The following is an 18,115-nucleotide window of genomic DNA, read 5'->3' as shown; positions in this document are numbered from 1 at the left end:
AAAGAAAATTATCCTTGAAATTGATCTTTTGTAAAAAAGAAAAAGCAATGTGATAACATTTTGAATATTTTTTTTTTTCAATTGGTGATCTTTATAATAGAACTTAAGACACGTATACTGTTCTGGGTCAATGAGTCATGAAAGTATGTTTTCCCTCCACTTCTGCTGAGTGTCCACTCGGTGTGGGTGGAGTTTAGCCACGGGAACAGAAAAAAGGTTCCGTCAAAAGTTGTCAGAACATCTGCTTTCTCGCAGTTTCCTAGTGAAGTAAGGAGAATAAGAAAGTGGGTTTGCGTGTGTGTGCGTTACCTTTTTTTACCCTTCAACTTGAAAACAGGTGTTCTATCAGGTGTTCAAATTGACCAGAACAGTATCTAGACCCAGGGCGGGTTGCAAATGTGTAAAATGGATACATTTTCAATTTATATGTACCTATTAAGACAAATAGAAAAAGTTTCATGCAAAAAAAAAAAAATACTTTCAACTATTTAAAAATAAAAATTTAAACTCTAAAACGGGTCAATTTGACCTGCAACATAACAGGAGGGTTAATGACAACAGGCGAATAAGGATTACTATTTTGATACTGAACTGAATGCGATGATGGTGCACTGAATGTAAAACCAAGACTTTATTTATTTATTTATTTATTTATTTATTAAGAGCAGTAGATAATCCGTGAAGGCGGTTCCTCTTTGCTGACGTAGAAATGTCACCACCGGAAGAAGGTTACATGCACGGTATTCAAGATGGCGGCCCCCTTATGTCAGTGTTACCAGGTGAGAGTTTGGGACGCGGTTTATACTCCAGATTTGAAGAAAATAAGGACAAGAGAGGGGGATTGTATATTTGAATAGTTTCGTATATATAATAGATTTTGGACGACATGACTTGGTTTAACTCAGCAGTTTAATGTAGCATAAGCTAGCTGTGTTAGCTCTTATCGACGGAATCTCTTGTCATTTGGAGCTGTATTTAGTTTATTAAAATGTTCCTATATATGCATGCCATACGTAACACCCTGTTTTAATATTTCACATTTTCTTAAAAGGTGATATTCTCCATATTTTTCCAAGTTCATGACTTTACTTTGACTTGTCAGTCTACTAAAGTCTAATGTTTGTGTTCAGATATGTCTAAGAAGAGGTTTGGTTGCCTCCCCTTCGTGTTACCTGCTGCTACCGAACAGAACCCATGTTTACAGGATATGCGGGCTCCCATCAAGATCTTCACAGGTACCAGAACCTCGTGTGACGTTTTCTGGAGTGAGCAACTGAACTTGATATGTGCAAACTGCATTTTGAGTATTACGACTTACACTTTTGAATATCGTAAAGTTTTGTTTTTCAGAAATTGAAAGTCGTGTTATATTGATAGAGACAGAATAAAACACTTTGAAGCCTTTGTGTCTTGTAATTTTGATGGTTAGAACTTACAGATAAACATGAGATCATTAAAAATATTTTAAGCAGAAATGTCATACCTCTAAACAGTGTAGCCACAATGAAGATCCCAGCATAATGTTAGAATTGGTGTAATCAAAGCCCAAACCTAAATAAAAAAGCATAAAACACATTAAGTTCTAAATGTTAGACTTGGGTTGGGACTTGGATTATGCCACTATAAACACACTGCCACCCACAGTTTTCAGGTTTTTATTTGTAACAGAATTTGAAAATTATTTTCTTTTCACTACGTAGTACACACTACGTTTTGTTCATGAAGCTCATGAAAAACCCTAAAAAAATACTTCATTATTTGTGTTTGTAACTTGACAAAATGTGAAAAACTCTAAGGGGCATGAATGGTTTCTCTAAGGCATTATTTCTTTTTTTTTTTTAAATTCTCTTAAACATACTTTAAATTTATTTTGTTGTGCCTCACCCACCTCTTCTTCAGGTGCGGTATATGTCAGGAGACAAAGGCAGAGGGAGAAAAGGTTTCTTGGGGGAGTTTTTGGATAACCTCAAGCAGGAACTGAACAAAAACAAAGAAATGAAAGAAAACATCAAGAAGTTTCGGGAAGAGGCCAAAAAACTTGAAGAGTCAGATGCACTGAAACAAGCTCGGAGGAAATATGTTAGTATCTCTACCCAAACAAAATCGCTCTCACTTGTGTCATCTTGGCCTCGAGTGTCTTTTAACTGTTAGTCCTCTCCACTTTCTTCTCCAAGAAAACCATAGAATCAGAAACGGCGAAGACCTCGGAGGTTCTGAAGAAGAAGTTGGGAACCATTTCTGAGACCGTTAAAGAGGTAAATGTGAAATGAATCTAACCGTGTTGTAGTCTCTGTTTTAACTGACGTGAGTTGCTGTAGACTCTTGAAATGTGTTTGCTTATTTGTGTGGATGTTAAGGGGCTGGAAGAGGTCAGTCGTTCAGAAATTGGTAAGAAATTCAAGGAGGGAATGGAAGAAGCAGCAAAAACAGCAAAGACTTCTGCAGAAACGGTCTCCAAGAGCGGAGAGATGCTGGGGAAGACGGGTGCGTTCAGAGCAATATCTCAGGTATGCACTGAGCTGAGCCCAAACCTAAGTCATGTCGCTTTATGTTCATTTCTTTCTGTTTATTATTCTATAAATTAAATAAATCAGGCATGATTTGTGTTATCCTGAGAGTGAGACTTGAGTGAGTGTTACAGGTGTTATTCCTGAATTTGTTTTAGAGCGTAGAGAGTGTGAAGAAGGAGATCGGTGACCTTGGCCAAACGGGACCTTACCGACCTCCAGCCCGACTCCGAAAGAGGACAGAGTTCTCGTCCAAAGGACCGGGGGAAGACGGAAAGGTCTTCGAAGCCAACGAGTACGTGAGTGCCCATTGAGTCCTCTGATACCAAGAGGGAGGAATAACCCTTAAAGTTAGGAATATAAAGTTCCACTCATTTAGGAGTTTTTATCAAGCTTGGCAGTTTTCAGAGTAAAGTCAGGTAACTCTATAGCTTAGATTACCATTGATCATTTATTTGATGTGGTGATTGCCTTTTCCACTCTGACTCAAAATGTGTCACAAAGGTATTCGAGCTGAATGCATGTGCTAAAGCTTTCATTTCTGTCTTCTTTAGGGAAGCAATGGGTGTGGTGTTGCACAAAGACTCAAAATGGTACCAGCAATGGAAAGACTTCAAGGACAACAATGTGGTCTTTAATAGTAAGGAATAATCGCCTTAAATATCTCGCTACGTCTCTGCTGTTGTAATTGTTCCCCCAACTGTTGTTCTTTCAGCTTAATTCTATTCTATTATGCCAAAAATAGTAATATTTTGACAAGGAAAAGAGCCAGTAATTTGCAAAACATCACCAGAATAGCTTGCAAAATAGTTACCCTGTTGCCATATTTATGCAACACGTCTTACTCAGAGTTCCACTGCAGATTTGACTGTAGATAAAATATGCTGTGTGGTGTCAGTACGACAAAGTGTCGCAAGTTTGTAATTTTGTATGTCATGCATTGAAGTTTTTCAGAAGCAAGTGTTTTGTCAGTCGTCATTTTGTCTCGCATTCGCACCGAAAATCGTTTATTTCTAACATTGAACATAACCCTAGAGTTCTGAATATAAACTTGAGATTACTAAAGTCTATAGTGCTGCAATGTTTTGCAGCTTCTCTCCTGTGCTCAACTCACAATCTAACCCTCTCTTTTTTCCCACATTGTTGTCTACAGGATTCTTTGAGATGAAAATGAAGTACGACGAGAGTGACAACGTCATCATCAGAGCTTCCCGTGCCGTCACTGACAAGATGACAGACATCATAGGTACGAGTAGTCTGGAGATGCAGATATCGGACCTAAAGATCTAATCAGAATGTTTTTGTTATTGTTTCATTTAATAGTAGCAATTCCACTTTTTTTTTAACAGACAATTTTTTGTGCCTTTTTGTTTAGGTGGTCTGTTTTCAAAGACAGAAATGTCAGAGGTTTTAACTGAGATCTTGAAGGTGGATCCATCTTTTGACAAGGATTCTTTCCTGAAGCAATGTGAACAAGATATCATCCCAAATATTCTCGAGGTATGTTGAATAAAAGCGCAGCTCTGTTGTGTCAGTCAGGAGGTTCATTTGGGGGTAGATCGTATTAAAGAGGTTTGGTACGATCTTTCATCATCTAGTCCTTCCATAGTCTTTTCATTTTCCATATTCGATGCCTGACGGCTAATAAATTCATGTTGAAATTTTTATTTATATGTCTCAAGTGAAAGAAAGATTGAATGCAACATCTGTAAAAAGAGCTTGGAAAAGTATGGTTTTTTGAAAACAAAGATCTTCAAACACGTCTAAACACTGTGTGTTTTGTTGTTATACAGGCGATGATCAGAGGGGAGCTGGAGGTACTGAAGGACTGGTGTTATGAAGCGGTGAGGGCATCAGCTTGGAGGTCTTCTGGGACAGTTTCCAAAGACTATTAGGAAATACTTAATCATTGGACCAACATCTACTGAGCATGTGCAACTCCTACAAAAATGTGTTTTAAGAATGTTGTTTGTCATCTATTTCTTTGTCCCTTGGTTTACAGACATACAGCCAGCTTGCTCATCCTATTCAGCAAGCCAAAGCTATGGGACTTCAGTTCCACTCTAAGATTCTGGACATAGACAATATAGACGTAAGTTCCTCAAGACCTGATTCTTCTAGATTGACATTTAGTCGCAGATATTTGGTACTCTGAAACATAATGGTCGTTCATTTAAATATTCTGTAATAAACGCAGCAAGTGATAATTAAATTCCGTTTATTTCCGTTTTGCTAATTTACTTATGCTGAACATATTAACAGATCCATGGGGGCTTTATGATGCCAGTAAAACATCTGTGTCATTTATTACTTCGTAGCAATAAATTGATGTCCGTCTACATGTATATTTAGTGTTAACTAGAAAATGTAACATTGAACACTGAATTTGGCCATTACTTCAAAAATTCATTCAGGGAGTTTAGATCAGATTTTTTTTTACTGTACATATAAGATTTGGCTTTGGACTTTGCTTCTAAATGACCTCCATTTGAGGAGAGTAACAGCAGCAGCAAATAATAGTTACAGGAATATATACATTTACATTCACACCCCAAATACCCAGCCCTCATGCACATACATCGCCCCATTCCTCAGGACTTTAGTTGCACAAGGACTTATTTACCTCAATTTCCATTTGCACCTTGCGACTGCATATTGTTCTTTCTTTCTACTTATGTATTTTGTTAATTATTATCATGTTTTATTAATTTTTATATATGCTCTAAATACCTCTTTTAGTGGGAGGGATAAATAAAGTCTTTTGAATTGGAATAGAAACCTAGGATGACATCATGTATTTGCCAGGATTCCTGAAGATGAATAGAGTTTAGTTTTTCCAGACTTGAATGGAAAAATTGTCATTTTTACACTTTAATCTTTATTTCTTCCTTGCAGTCTCCATATTTAAATCTTGACCACTGCAGTTCATATTGATTTTTTTTTTAATTTTTTTTTTAAAACATGTTCATAAAACACTTATAACTCTTGAATCTATTTGCCGAAGTTGCACAAATCTGTTCACTCTACCTGTGAATGCATTTCTAGTCTGATAGTAAAAGAACAACCATGGCTTCTGGTCGTTGATACAGATTATTTTAAACCTTCTCTAATTTATGTTTTCTGCTTCTTCTTGTGTTTTAACCTGTCCTTCTCAAGCTGGTCATGGGAAAGATGATGGAGCAGGGTCCAGTGCTGATTATAACTTTCCAGGCTCAGTTGGTGATGGTGATTCGAAACACTAAAGGAGAGGTGGTGGAGGGAGACCCTGTAAGTGAAACAACAAAACAGAAACACTGACTGTATATCATTGTTATGGATTTTTTTCCCCCCTATAACTGTTAAGTGATGAAATGTTTCCCAATTATGGAAGACTTTCACAAAAAAAAAGCTGATTTTTTTTTTTTTCTGATGTGAAAAAAATTCAAAACACAATATTGAGTTTAAATGAAGCTGGAGACACTACATGCTTTTTCACCCCAACATCCGGTTGAGAACGTCGACATCAGTCTGCTCTAGATTCAAAAACCCAGAGTCTGCAAGTATGTGAAAGAAACGGTCTCCATTCAAACCCGTTCGAATAAACATGTTTAAATGCGAGATGACTTAAAAACAGTTATTGAAATAAATCAGACATTTTACACATTGAACCAAAAGGTAAAATAAAACATTTTTCTCATGGAATAAACCTTGTTACTGTACATTTCAGAATTTTGCAGATCTGGACAAATACGTCCTTGTTGTCTTTTCTTTTTAGTGTGTTCTTACTTTTTCTTATTTTGTGCCTTTTTTACTTTCATGTTTCTTTTTGCATATCCAATTTGACATGTTAGCAGGTTCCATTATTCAACATCTGACCTCTGAAGTTCATTGTGAAAATTCCTTTGCATAATTTGTAAAAATGCTCTTAAAATACTCAGCACTCTGGAATATTTGTGCGGAGTTTGGCAGCAGCAAGCTTCTGCCTGTGAATGGACATTCTTCCTTCCTTCCTTAGAAACCCTGAGAAGGCAAATCTCTAATTAGCAATGTGATCAACACTGAATTTCTTTCCATATAAAAGCTTTAAATCGACTGTTTTAATAAGTTTTGTTTTCTGGAAGCTTATAGGAGCAGATGTTTCATTGTAAAATCTGTTACTTTTTGTTTCAGGACAAAGTGCTCAGGATGATGTACGTGTGGGCTCTGTGTCGAGACCAGGAAGAGTTAAATCCATATGCTGCCTGGAGACTACTGGACATCTCCGCCTCGAGTACTGAGCAGATCCTCTAGGATTCCTTGATATGCACAAAACGCACCAACCCAGGAACAGAACACGCTGCACCCGAACAGGTCCAGGAGCAGAATGGAGAGACGAGACGGAGGGGAAGACCTATAGGAATCAGCCGATATGGCATGGGCATTTCAGCACAAAAACACTGTGGCGAAGTATTACTAACCACTGTAGGTGCCTCTCTGTGTCATATTTTCTTTTTTTTTTGTACTGTAGTTTCTTTGGGTTAAACCAGTTTTGTTTGTTGTTTTTTTTGAACACCTGAGTTGTTTGCGTTTGTTCCTCTGGCTCACAGTAGAGGGCAGCAGACCACCAAAAACATTCACCTGAAGTAATTTTCCGTTGCATGAAGATGGCTCACATTCCTTCCCGTTCCAAGGAATAGTAAACTTATTAACTAAGATTCATCTTCTCTATTATGACTGGTAAGACACCATGCAGGTATTTTTTGCCCATCTGATCGAGATCAGGTTGGTTTCTTTAAGCCTGCCCCCTCGTCCGTAATCAATCCATCACGCATTTTTTTCTCTTCCTCTGATTTGTTGTCATATGTTGCCATAGCCAATCAGAGCTCCGATGTCCTTCTTATTACTGTCATTTGTATGAAAATTTTGCAATATAATTGTTAAGCTGTCAGCAAGTCTATATTTATTATGAAAAAAATAAAATCTGACTATTTTGTTTTCCAAAATAACACATTTTTGGAGCTTCTAACATTCAAACGGGTCTGTTTATTTTCTCTTTTGTTTAGCAAACAACTTTTAAAAGTCATCAACTAGTGAGATTTTATTTATGGCTCTAATATTTTGTTGGAGGAAAATGTCCTTTCCTTTTTAAGTTAAATGGTGCTGCCTTTGTGCAGTGAGGTGTACGTCAAGCCCCTTAAGCTGCAGCAGCACTGCTTTGGTGTCTTTTTTTTTTTTTTTTTTTTTTTTTTTCCAGAGGGTGGGTTATTTGTAGGGTTAGAATTTATGCATCTTAGGTTTGACATGTCCTCAGCATACTGTCAGCTTAAGGTCTCATCGACAACAATAGATTGTGCCATGCTGCAGTTCCTTTCTAGCAGCATATTCCTCAACCTTCAGTGCTGCTAAAGGTTATAAGTTGTACATGTTTAGTTTAGAGTGGCAGGTGGATGCCGCACCTACCAGAGCCATATGGCGCTCTGAATAATTAGCAGGTCAATGTGAAAAACACCAAAAATGGAGCCCTGAGATTTTTTGTTTGTGAATGTTTGGAAAAAAAATTATAGCAATATGAAAAATTCCGTTTCAGCTTGAAGAAAAGTCATTATAAACATCAGGTAGTCCTCACAAATGTGCTTTTTTTTTAAATGGCAGTCAAAGTTTATTCGCAAATAAAAATGCATGTGGCACTTTCAAAATTTTTAGTTGAAAAAATGTTGAAAACCCTGAAACCTTCTTACTTTTTATGGTCTATGAAATCCCAATTTGTAACTGTAATATAAACAAGTTCTGGGGGTATGAATGCATTTTCAAGACTCTGTACATCATTTTGTACATTTTTTTCCTTCACAAGCGGGTGAACTCTCAGGCATGTATGACTTGGCTGTCCTTATCGCTTGACTAGAAGATAACTGGATTTCTTCAGGGTGCTTTAGCTCTCACTGGACTGAAGTTACTTTTGGAATAACGTGTAAAACAAATGTCTCGTGTTATTTTCGGGCATTTGGGATTCACAAATTGCATAGTCTTCACCATTAAGAATCCCACTTCTTCAAAACTAAGATTTTATACTTATTTTGATTGTAGGTGAAAGATCAAATGAACTGAAACGAGTTTAACTGCGGTTTTCCTAATTAACATTTTTTGATAAATCTGTAAATGTTCTCATGCTGACACCTTGGCAGAACAAGTTAATGACATTTAATCATTAACTTGGACGTGTGTTTTTTTCCTGGAAAGATGAATTGATTATACACCTTGAGGATGAAGGTGATGGGTAGTTCAAAAGCAAATGGCTGCAGTTCTGCTGTGTACCTGCATTTGTTCATGTAGACCAGCACCTCCATGTTTCCAGCGCTGTCCTGGATGATGAATACTGACTCCTGCAGGGCTGTGCTGAGGCTGCAGCTTCCAGCTGAAGCACTCATCGCTCATCGTCCAATCTTGATGCACGCTCACGTTCCTTCTGCTATTTAAACGGGCATTTAGCAAGGCCTGCTCTGCACAGTTCAGGCCTTTAAACTGGTGGGTAACATACTGACCAAGACGAGACAAAGTTTGATTCTTCTTGCACATTTTTCTTTTCCTTTTATCACATTGGAAACCCAGTTTTATGCTATAGTTTCGTGCATCATAGAGTAGTGCATAATTCTTGGTTGGAATGATGTGCTCAGGGTGGTGTACATTACATATATTTACATATAATATTTTGAAATTCCATTCAGTTTTGATTTCATTTGACGACAACACCTTCTCCCTCATCCCTGCTGTAACCTCCAGGAGCATGTACGCACTGCTAAATGCGCTAGTGACAGAGAAACAACTTACATTTATAAGAAATGCATTTATAAATTACACATAGCTGGACAGTATTTAGTAATTAAATTACCTCTTAGGTCATTTAGTCGGCATTAGATGACTAGTAAAAGATTGGTGAAATGGAAAAAAAAAATCAACTGATAATTTTCTTGCTGCTTCATGATGATAATGATCTACTGCTTTGTTTTGATGCGTCACATACAATCAACATATTCAAGAGTTGTGGATATTTCGCAAGGCTTTGGTTGCATGAGGATTCAGGAGTGTGTTGCATAATTGTAACGTGAAGTCAATGGAAATGTTTGTACACAGTCTTGGACAAAGAGCTCTCTGCCGTGTCTTCCTCTGAAGTAAACAGAAACTTGAGGAAGTGGTGCTGGGTCAAAGAAGTCAAACAACTAGGACAGAAGTGTCACAAACACTCACTGCCTTGATATGCGAGTGCTGACATTCCACTGTGGGTTCTTAGCTTAGGAGCCCCGATGAAACTTACTAACTGAGTGACACATCAAAATGCTATTTAGAAATGCAAATTATTCTCTACTTCTTTGAGAAATTAGAATCAGATCTTCAAAAAAAACAAAAAACAACTAGTACACTGGTACATTTCCTCACTTTGGTGGTATTTTCTCCAGCATTCTCGTTTAAGCTGTATGTGCTGCAAGGATCAAATTCTCCAAGATGTTGAGTGTTTTTCACCTGCCTGCCATCCCCTTTTCCAGAGTCCGCTCCACTTCCCTCCTTCTCCGTCATCTGTCTGATGCCCCATTAACTATGCTGTCCTTGAGCTCCCCTGACACCAGTTCTCCTTTAGGGCGATTTAACCAGCATTGTTCTTTTCCTCTAATCCCTCCTCCATCCAATTATCTGTTTTAATAGATTCTCTGCTGAGATCAAACTATGCAGGTTACATGTACTGCATCGTTTTATTCTCTCTGATCATTTACGCATCCCACAGCAACATAACAGCTACAGCTGTAAGCAGTTCATTCTTCTGTGTCAGGAAAAAAAAAAAAAAAAAGACGTTTGATAATTTTTCGTGGACTTAATTTAACGTGACGTTGTTCTGGCTTGATAGTAGAAGTGAGCGCAGCAACAGCTCTCAGATGTGTTTTATTTTAAAAAGAGCCCAGATGAGGGTTTATGTACGAGGTGGTGAGTCTGACCCAGATTCACTGTTGCACTGGGACACTGTGGCAACACGACAGTTCAGAGGTACAGAAGGAACTGCAAGCATGCACATATGTGCAGGCAGTCAAGCTTCAGTAAAGAGGAAAGGTCCGGAGGATGTCCAGATGAGGCTCCTGCAACATTATTCGATCAAAGAACTCTTTGGATCCATATTCCTTTTGCAGGATTCAAAATAAGAATAAAGAGTTTATTTAAAATAATTTGTTAGCTACTGCTCTTTTATTAGTTGGGATATGAAGAACAATGAGCTCAGATAGAGGAACCATTAAGTCCCACTAATTTGGATTCCAGAAAGGGAACCTGATTTGTAAAATGGCGATCAATATTTGGAAGTGCACAGTGTGTACTTTGTTTTTGTTCCTTGCTGTTACTTTACTTTTTCTTTTTTTTTTCTAGAACCCAATTCATACCAAAATACATCAAGATTCCTTCTAAACTCAAATTAAATCTGAACTTCCGCTTATTTACTGTAAGCTGTGGGAAAGATTGTGCACTTCATTGCTAAGGAACACTCTGACTTTACCGTCCACACCTAATTATTGTGATTAGTTGTGGACGGTACGTCTCCAGATGTTTCAGCTAATTTGTCCCTCCTCAGCTTCGTCTGCAGGAAATATTATTACAGTATCTCAGGCAGCATCAGTTTAGGACAGTTCAGTGGAAGATCTTCAAAGCTTTTGTTTGGGTATATTGCCTCAAACTAAAATTACAATTCACCTTTGAAAGGTTATCTTTTCATCTTTTCATAAAGCTGGTCTTGTTATTGCAATCCTAGCAGTGTTTGTGATCTAATATCAGGTCACAGACCCGTCGTGAAAGTTAGCAGTCAATATGTTCTTATCATATTTTCATATATTCCTCTGGACCCCTGAGATGAAACAATGGTATCAAATTTTGGACTTGTGTTGTGAAAACACGTCAGCTTTATTGCGCATGTGCTCAGTGTGAAAGAGTGAGACAAGGCAGAAGAGAAGTTGCACTGGCAGGTAAACAGGCGATTTTTGTTTGGCATTGGTAATGAATGTGAAAGTTGGATGATGAAAGGTATTTAGGACCGGGTGAGCTCTGATGTTCGGCACAGAATCGGCTCCAAACGGTGCCACGTCACGCATATCGTCGGACCTGCCGGGTGCAGCGGACGTGCCAGACGTCCCACAGCCAACATTACAGCGTAAATGTGGGCAGATGACTCTCACCGAGTCGACGCAGCAGGGACAGCTTTGTGTTCCTGCATGCAGTATCACTAATAAATGCTTCCAGGCAGGATCACACTCTCTGCTGGGCTGCCGAGGTCATCAAGCTGAAAGATTTTATTACACATGCTTTTCATTTCATGTGATGTGCAGTGCAATTCTTGCTTCATTTTGTCTTCCCCTTATTTTGTGAGTTTTAGTTTATTGTTCTGCTGCTTGCAGCCTCAGCGAAGTAAGAAAGTTTATTGTGCAAAACTATTTCCTTTACAAAAATGGTATTGACAGTACACATGTTTACATTGCAGATGGAATTGCTTTCTATTTTGCCACTGTCACTTCAAAATTGATCTAAGTGAAACTGTCTGACGGGAAGCTCATTTTACTGTTCTGTTGCTGGTTTTTAACCCACAGTTAAGCCCAAAATTATTCAGTCTCCAGTTTTTGATTTAAAATGATTTTCATTCAGTTAATAAGTTTGTTTTTTGACAGTAAATGGGACAGTAGTTTATCTGTTTTTACATTTTATTTTTAATGTATTGGCATTAGATGAACCAGACTCTTCTCATAATGGCTGACCAAGTCTCTGAGTAAAACATCTTCACCTCTGCAACCTGTAATCATTTCTAATTCAAAGCGTTATTCTGAGAAGTTGTTTTCCTTTTGTGTCTTTTAGTTGTCTTAGTGTGTGGTTTTATTTACTACAGGAAGCAAAGAAATCCTTTTCATTTCTGTATGTGTTGTGAGTAAAACAGATTCATTTATCTGTCTGTCTGTCCGTCCTTCTCCCTGGGACTCTCTCCATTTCATTCAGGGGTATCCCAAGTCATTCCCAGGCTAAAAGAGATAAATAGTTCATCCACTTTATTCTGGATCCACATTTCCTGAATCCCTGAGTAGGGACGTAATAAAGAGGCGCCGTGATAAGAAGCCTGAAATGATTCAACTGAGTCCTTTTGATACAAAGCAGTCAGGATCTCATTAGTGCAGTCACGTGTAACATCTCTTGAACATAAGAGAGTCGAAATGTCGAGAATCAGAAAAATTAGATTCTTTTTATTCCCTTTTTTTTGACTACACGCTTTTTCAGAACTGTTGACTGGAGTCGTGCCTGAACCAGTGAATTTCATCCTGCACCCTTCACACCAACAGGACTGCATTGTAAGTAAAATGCAAGTATGAGCCTTTTTCTGAGAAATTGGACCAAGCTGTGTCCATATGACAGGTTAAAATCCTTCTGTCTACATCTGTCTGTTGAGTTTGCCTACTGAGACAAACATCATAGACAAACTATTGATTTTGTTGGGATTTGAGAGTTCTGTGACACCAATGTAAGAATGAAATTCAAAACCATCTTTCTCAAGTAACATCTTTTTAATCTATATCTTTAGGATTGTTTTTTTTTTATCCCTGAGAGTACAAAGAGTTACTTTGTTGGATTATTTGCAGGTTTTAGTTCTGCATACGCATGTCACAATTTGTAAAAGGGTTTTTGTCCATTTTGCTCCTTTTACATGCAACAAGCAGCAGATAAACTAGAAAATGTCATAACTAGTTTCATTGATTGACTTTAATGCCAAATTACTAGTAATAGAAGTATTTTTTTTTATCTGATTCAAGTTCAAGCACTTGTATTTAGTAATCCACTTGTAAAATTTTAAAATAGACCTTTAATTTCACTGTCATTTTTCTTAGTGTTTTATTTATGACCCTTTGTTATCCTGATTTTCCAAAACAGTATCTGACTAAAAAGAGGCAGACAAAAAGATAAAGAGAAACATTTAATATTATTCTTTAATTCTTATTCTTCTTTGTTTTTCAGTTTTCCATTTTGAAAAATCTCCATCCATTATCTAATTTCACTTTCAATTCTATTATCACCTCCCCACAATCCACCCCTTTCCTCCTCTCAGCTTCTTTCTAAATCGAATCCTCTTGTCCACCCAGGACATCATCAGCAAGTCCACTCTAATTGCAAGGAGCAGATTCTTTAGAGATTCTGCTGAGAGGAGGAAAAACAATGGCTGCAAATGCTATTTCTATTGATCAGCCAGCGTCTCTGTCCTCCGTACTTCCCTCCAGCTGGCCGTGTTGAGTGCTTCTGTTCAGAAATGTGAGGTTTCTTAAGATTTAGAGGCTTAGGTGCTCATATCAACCTCTGAATGAAAAAAAAAAGCATAAATTTTATAGCAGGGGAGGAAAATGTGACCTTAAACGCAGGCGGCTCCTCTGAAAAGGTACGTCGAAGTTCAAAGGTTGTCTGGAAAAGCATCAAGCGGGGCCATTAGTGTCATACTTACACAGTGCAGACAACCCAAAAGTCTGTCTGAAGAAATTTATCACTTCAAAGAATCAGAGTGAGTAGCCTGTGTGTTGGACCTTTGAGGGCAAAGCCAGAGTATATCATAACTAAAGAGCGTGTTGGCAGGGGATACATCAACACGTAATGGGAAGCCTAGAAGAGCTCAGCAAAACAAAGTAACTCATTTTTAGTGCAGAGTACACTGTGAGTCATGTCTTTTACTTTATACCCTTAATGTTGGCCAGTGGGTAGTGTCAGATTGCATCACTTCAAGCTGCAGATGACTGAATCAGATCAGGGTCATAGGTTAAAGGACAGCAGGGCAGAGCTACAGGCGCTGCCTTGTTTGACATCCAAAGTCAGTCTGAGTCTGTATAAAGGGCTATAACTTTTACTTTATTCCCTGCATGGGGTTCTGAATAAATAATCACAAACAGGCAGACTCTGCACTATTTAGGTGACGTTTCAATTTGTCAAGAGTATATATTTATGGGTGTCAGAATAAAGGGATCTGAATACTGTACACATGTTTGCCACATTTTTTAAAATTTCATTTGGAAAACATTTTGAATACCACTTATTAATTTTTCTATTTCTTCCCAACATGCATTGCTTTTTGTGGCTCTTTCACATAAAATCCTAATAAAATAGATCAAAGTATTTGATGATCACTTCGATTATTTCAATTCTTTGATCATGCAAGGTGTTGCTTTCTTTACTTAGTGATACTTTGTGCGCTCTTATGCATTCCTGCAGTTATCATTTCCATCTGTAGGACTTGTTTCTATTCCTTGTGGACTTATGCTTAGTTTTTTGGTGTTCAGATTAAAGGTTTTGACATCATCACCAATCTACCAGGTTAAATGTTGATGTTCAGTCGTCTTTCATAGTTACAATAGAAATTTGAAGGTCTGCATATCACTTATTCGCTTCAAGGTTCATAAAAAGAGAAAGATATCAAAAGTTTGGATAATTTTAAGTCTGTTCAGCATATCTGACTTGCAGAAACAGCAATCACCAAACAGCAAAAGTCTGCTCATTAAGGATTATTGCTCACTTATGTGTGGATTTAGGAAATGGATGACCTGCGATAAGACAAGGTTCAGCACTGCTAATTAGTCCACGCCCGCTCTTTTTTAGAATGGGATTTTGAAATTAACTTTAATTACACAGTCCATTGATTAAACTTTTACGATCATCTCACTCAACTTCACAACATAAGTCACACTAATATACTTTTATGTTCCCGAGTCTGAAGCATTCTCCCCCGGCCTTCCGTGGCAAATAACACCAGTGTCAGGCAGACATATTTAATCCGCCACACTATTCTCATGAGAATCTGCCACAGGCTAATCATGCATCAAAGAATAATTGCAGTCATTTAAAAGTAATGCGTGAATGGTGTTTGATTATCATTGTCCCAGAAGTCCGTTATTTCCCAGCGATCCACATCCTTCAGACCGGAGGCAAGGACTAAAGTCTGCTTATTGCTTATGAACGTTCACACCACTTACGGATAAGAACCGTTTCCTTATGAGTTTCCTTTACGAGGAAACCCGTGTTTTCTTATTCAGCAGCTGAAAGTTATGTCAGAATGGCCTATAAATCAAAATGTTCAATAGACCAAGAAACTCACCAAAGCAATGATCTCAAAGTCACCAAATGATATTTATTCAGAGCTACAGCTGCTCCCATAATGTGTTCACACTACTTTAAAATGCCAAGTTTTTTTCTGATATGAAGAGGTGGGACTTTTTCAGTGTTGTTCGTTGAGGTCCACTGTACTCTTCCGGGCATCTTGTTTAATTTTCTGATATTACACATGTTTTATAGTCATTTTTCTTATGTGTTGCCTTAAAATACACACACAAGTGTGGCTCCAGTTAACTTAATGCCACAATCAGCCAAGACCTTCCCAAGGAATTATGTTTGTATAAATGATGAATTAAAAAAAAAAAAAAGAAGTAAAGATTCTAAATGTCTTTACACAGAAAATATGTAAAATAATTACAGGTCAGATGGTGTGTGAAACTGTGTCTTTATATACTTTGTATGAAGATATATGGCTTCCATTGTGAGTATTATTTTATTGGTGATGAAAAAGATTTATGTCCTATAAATAAATCTAGAGAAGAAACCTACAACCTCCTCATTTAAATCACCTGTTTAGACATTTTCCCCCATTATTCAATCTCCCCACTGGACATATTTCCATTCTGTCTGTTTCCATCGTAGCACCCATCTATCTCCACAAAAGGCCAGTCAGGTGTCCTGAACGATGCAGGGGCAGCCTGTGGCTCCCTAAATGGCGCGCCACAGAGTTGGTGTTCACTTTGGAGTGACGGATCGTCCCGCCCAGCCTGGCGGAATAAATGGAGGCATTAGCAGCTCTACCACTGGCCCACGCTGCTGCCGAGGCTTACTGGTCTGTGAGCTGTGCAGCACGGCAGCTTCCTGGGCGCAGCCAAAGCGTGATGAACGGCTTATATTCCTCCATAAACCATATTAAAGTCGGATCACATGATGAATACCAGGTGGAGGACTGGAGGGAAGGAAAAGATGGAGGCAGGAGGACGGAAGTTCAGAAAGTAGGAGAGTGAGCTTATGATAAAATATGGAAAAGAGAGGAAATTAAATCCAAGACAAAAATATCAAAGCTGCTCCCCTTCTTGCTCCTCTGCATCCCCCATTTTCTGGTGACTGATGAAAAAAGAGGAGGCACTTCTGAATTTTTAATGAATCCCCTTTGGGCCTCAATTTATCGTCTGGTCTTTGTGTGGCCTGCAGTCTGGGCAGAAAGGTTCCTGTGCATTTGCTTCACTTCACCCAGCTCAGGTGTTCTCCCAAAGGCAGCCTTCACTTTTTGCCATGATCTGTCCATCCCTGAGTGACAATCTGTCATAACACATGCTGTGTTTGCTCTGAAAAGTCTACTGGAAACTTTACGAGGGTTCAAGCTACTAGCAGAACACAAAAATGTACTCCACTTGTGTTTAAGTGTCTAAAGTTATTTGTTTGGAGAATCAGGAAGAACAAATCCGACTGAGTCCAAAAAAAGTAACTGCATCTTGTTTCATTTCTTATGTTCTGACTTTTCACTGGGTGTGAAAACTATTTAAATCTAACCACAACAGTATTAACCTACACACCAATAATAATAATAATAATAATAATAATAATAATAATAATAATAATAATAATAATAATAATAGATACAGTAGTAATAATAGTAATTATAATTGTCAGTATTTACTAAGCATTGAGGAAACGTAAATAGAACAATTTTAGAAATCCTAAAAACTCAAGTATATACAGAATACATAAGACCCTCAAAGTAAAATGGTGTGTATGCTGATTTATTTTTCCCTGGTGACTTTATGAAAAAACTTGTGTTTTTCTCATACACCTTTTTTTAAACTCCACAGTTCTCAGCTGAAGATGCATTTTCAGTACCAGCACAAATTTGCTGCACAGGAAAAATATTCTTTACAAGACATTATATAATTATATATTTATAAGAAATTATATATATATATATATATATATATGCATGCATAAAACAAATGTAAAAACATTTAAAGTTAAGTACAAATTGGTTTAAGTCTGCTTGATTTGACTGCCTGTCACATTGCTGCTGTTACTGTTTATTGCTCCCCATTGTGTAAATAAAGTAGATTTCTATTCTATTCTATTCTATTCTATTCTATTCTATTCTATTCTATTCTATTCTATTCTATTCTATTCTATCCGTTGCTTTGCACTCACATAGGCTTATTATAGCATTTCTTTAGAAAAAAAAGGAAACCCTAAACCAAGGTTATTTATTGAAGGTTGACTTCCCGGTGGTTAGTTTCATTATTTCTTTTCTGCAGAGTAGAATAAGTCACTTCCGTCCTCTTACTTTCGTAATGATTAATATTGCCCACACAGAGAGTCATCAGGATGAAATGTAACTCGTGTGGCTGCGAGGCTGTGTGGCCTTGGAGATAGGAAATTAAATCAGAGGTAAAATTCTCCACCAAGCACATTCAGGTGTGAAGATTATTAAACAACCAATCTCTATATCTGCTAGATAAGCTAAGCAATCTCAGTTTGCTGCAGGGGGCAGGCCTCCAGTCCTCCGCTAAAATATTTTCCAAGGCCATATTTAA

General features: G+C 37.7%; 1 protein-coding gene across 3 annotated transcripts; it reads left to right on the top strand.

Annotated features, from left to right (window-relative positions):
• Positions 1–527: 527 nt before the first annotated feature.
• On the top strand, positions 528–17,458 carry timm44 (translocase of inner mitochondrial membrane 44 homolog (yeast)). 3 transcript variants are annotated; one of them, XR_001662221.1, is made up of 15 exons: positions 528–779; positions 1,131–1,235; positions 1,885–2,079; positions 2,175–2,255; positions 2,358–2,507; positions 2,666–2,802; positions 3,062–3,147; positions 3,661–3,753; positions 3,883–4,007; positions 4,301–4,351; positions 4,510–4,599; positions 5,664–5,774; positions 6,657–6,947; positions 12,753–12,823; positions 16,200–17,458. XR_001662221.1 is itself a non-coding variant. In XM_007552743.2 (13 exons), the coding sequence occupies exons 1-13, from the start codon at positions 750–752 to the stop codon at positions 6,774–6,776; spliced, it is 1,359 nt and encodes a 452-aa protein (XP_007552805.1). In that variant the 5' UTR covers positions 528–749; the 3' UTR covers positions 6,777–7,488. The 3 variants fall into 3 exon arrangements, 2 of the variants coding, with proteins under 2 accessions (XP_007552805.1, XP_016527342.1); XM_007552743.2 differs by lacking the exons at positions 12,753–12,823; positions 16,200–17,458 and having other exon boundaries at positions 1,900–2,079; positions 6,657–7,488; XM_016671856.1 differs by lacking the exons at positions 12,753–12,823; positions 16,200–17,458 and having other exon boundaries at positions 6,657–7,488.
• The last annotated feature ends 657 nt before the right edge of the window (positions 17,459–18,115 follow it).

This window comes from Poecilia formosa, unplaced genomic scaffold, assembly GCF_000485575.1.
Source record: "Poecilia formosa unplaced genomic scaffold, Poecilia_formosa-5.1.2 Scaffold52, whole genome shotgun sequence".
NCBI lineage: Eukaryota > Metazoa > Chordata > Actinopteri > Cyprinodontiformes > Poeciliidae > Poecilia > Poecilia formosa.
Note: the sequence above shows the minus strand (reverse complement) of the source record. Positions and strands in the feature narration are given on the sequence as shown.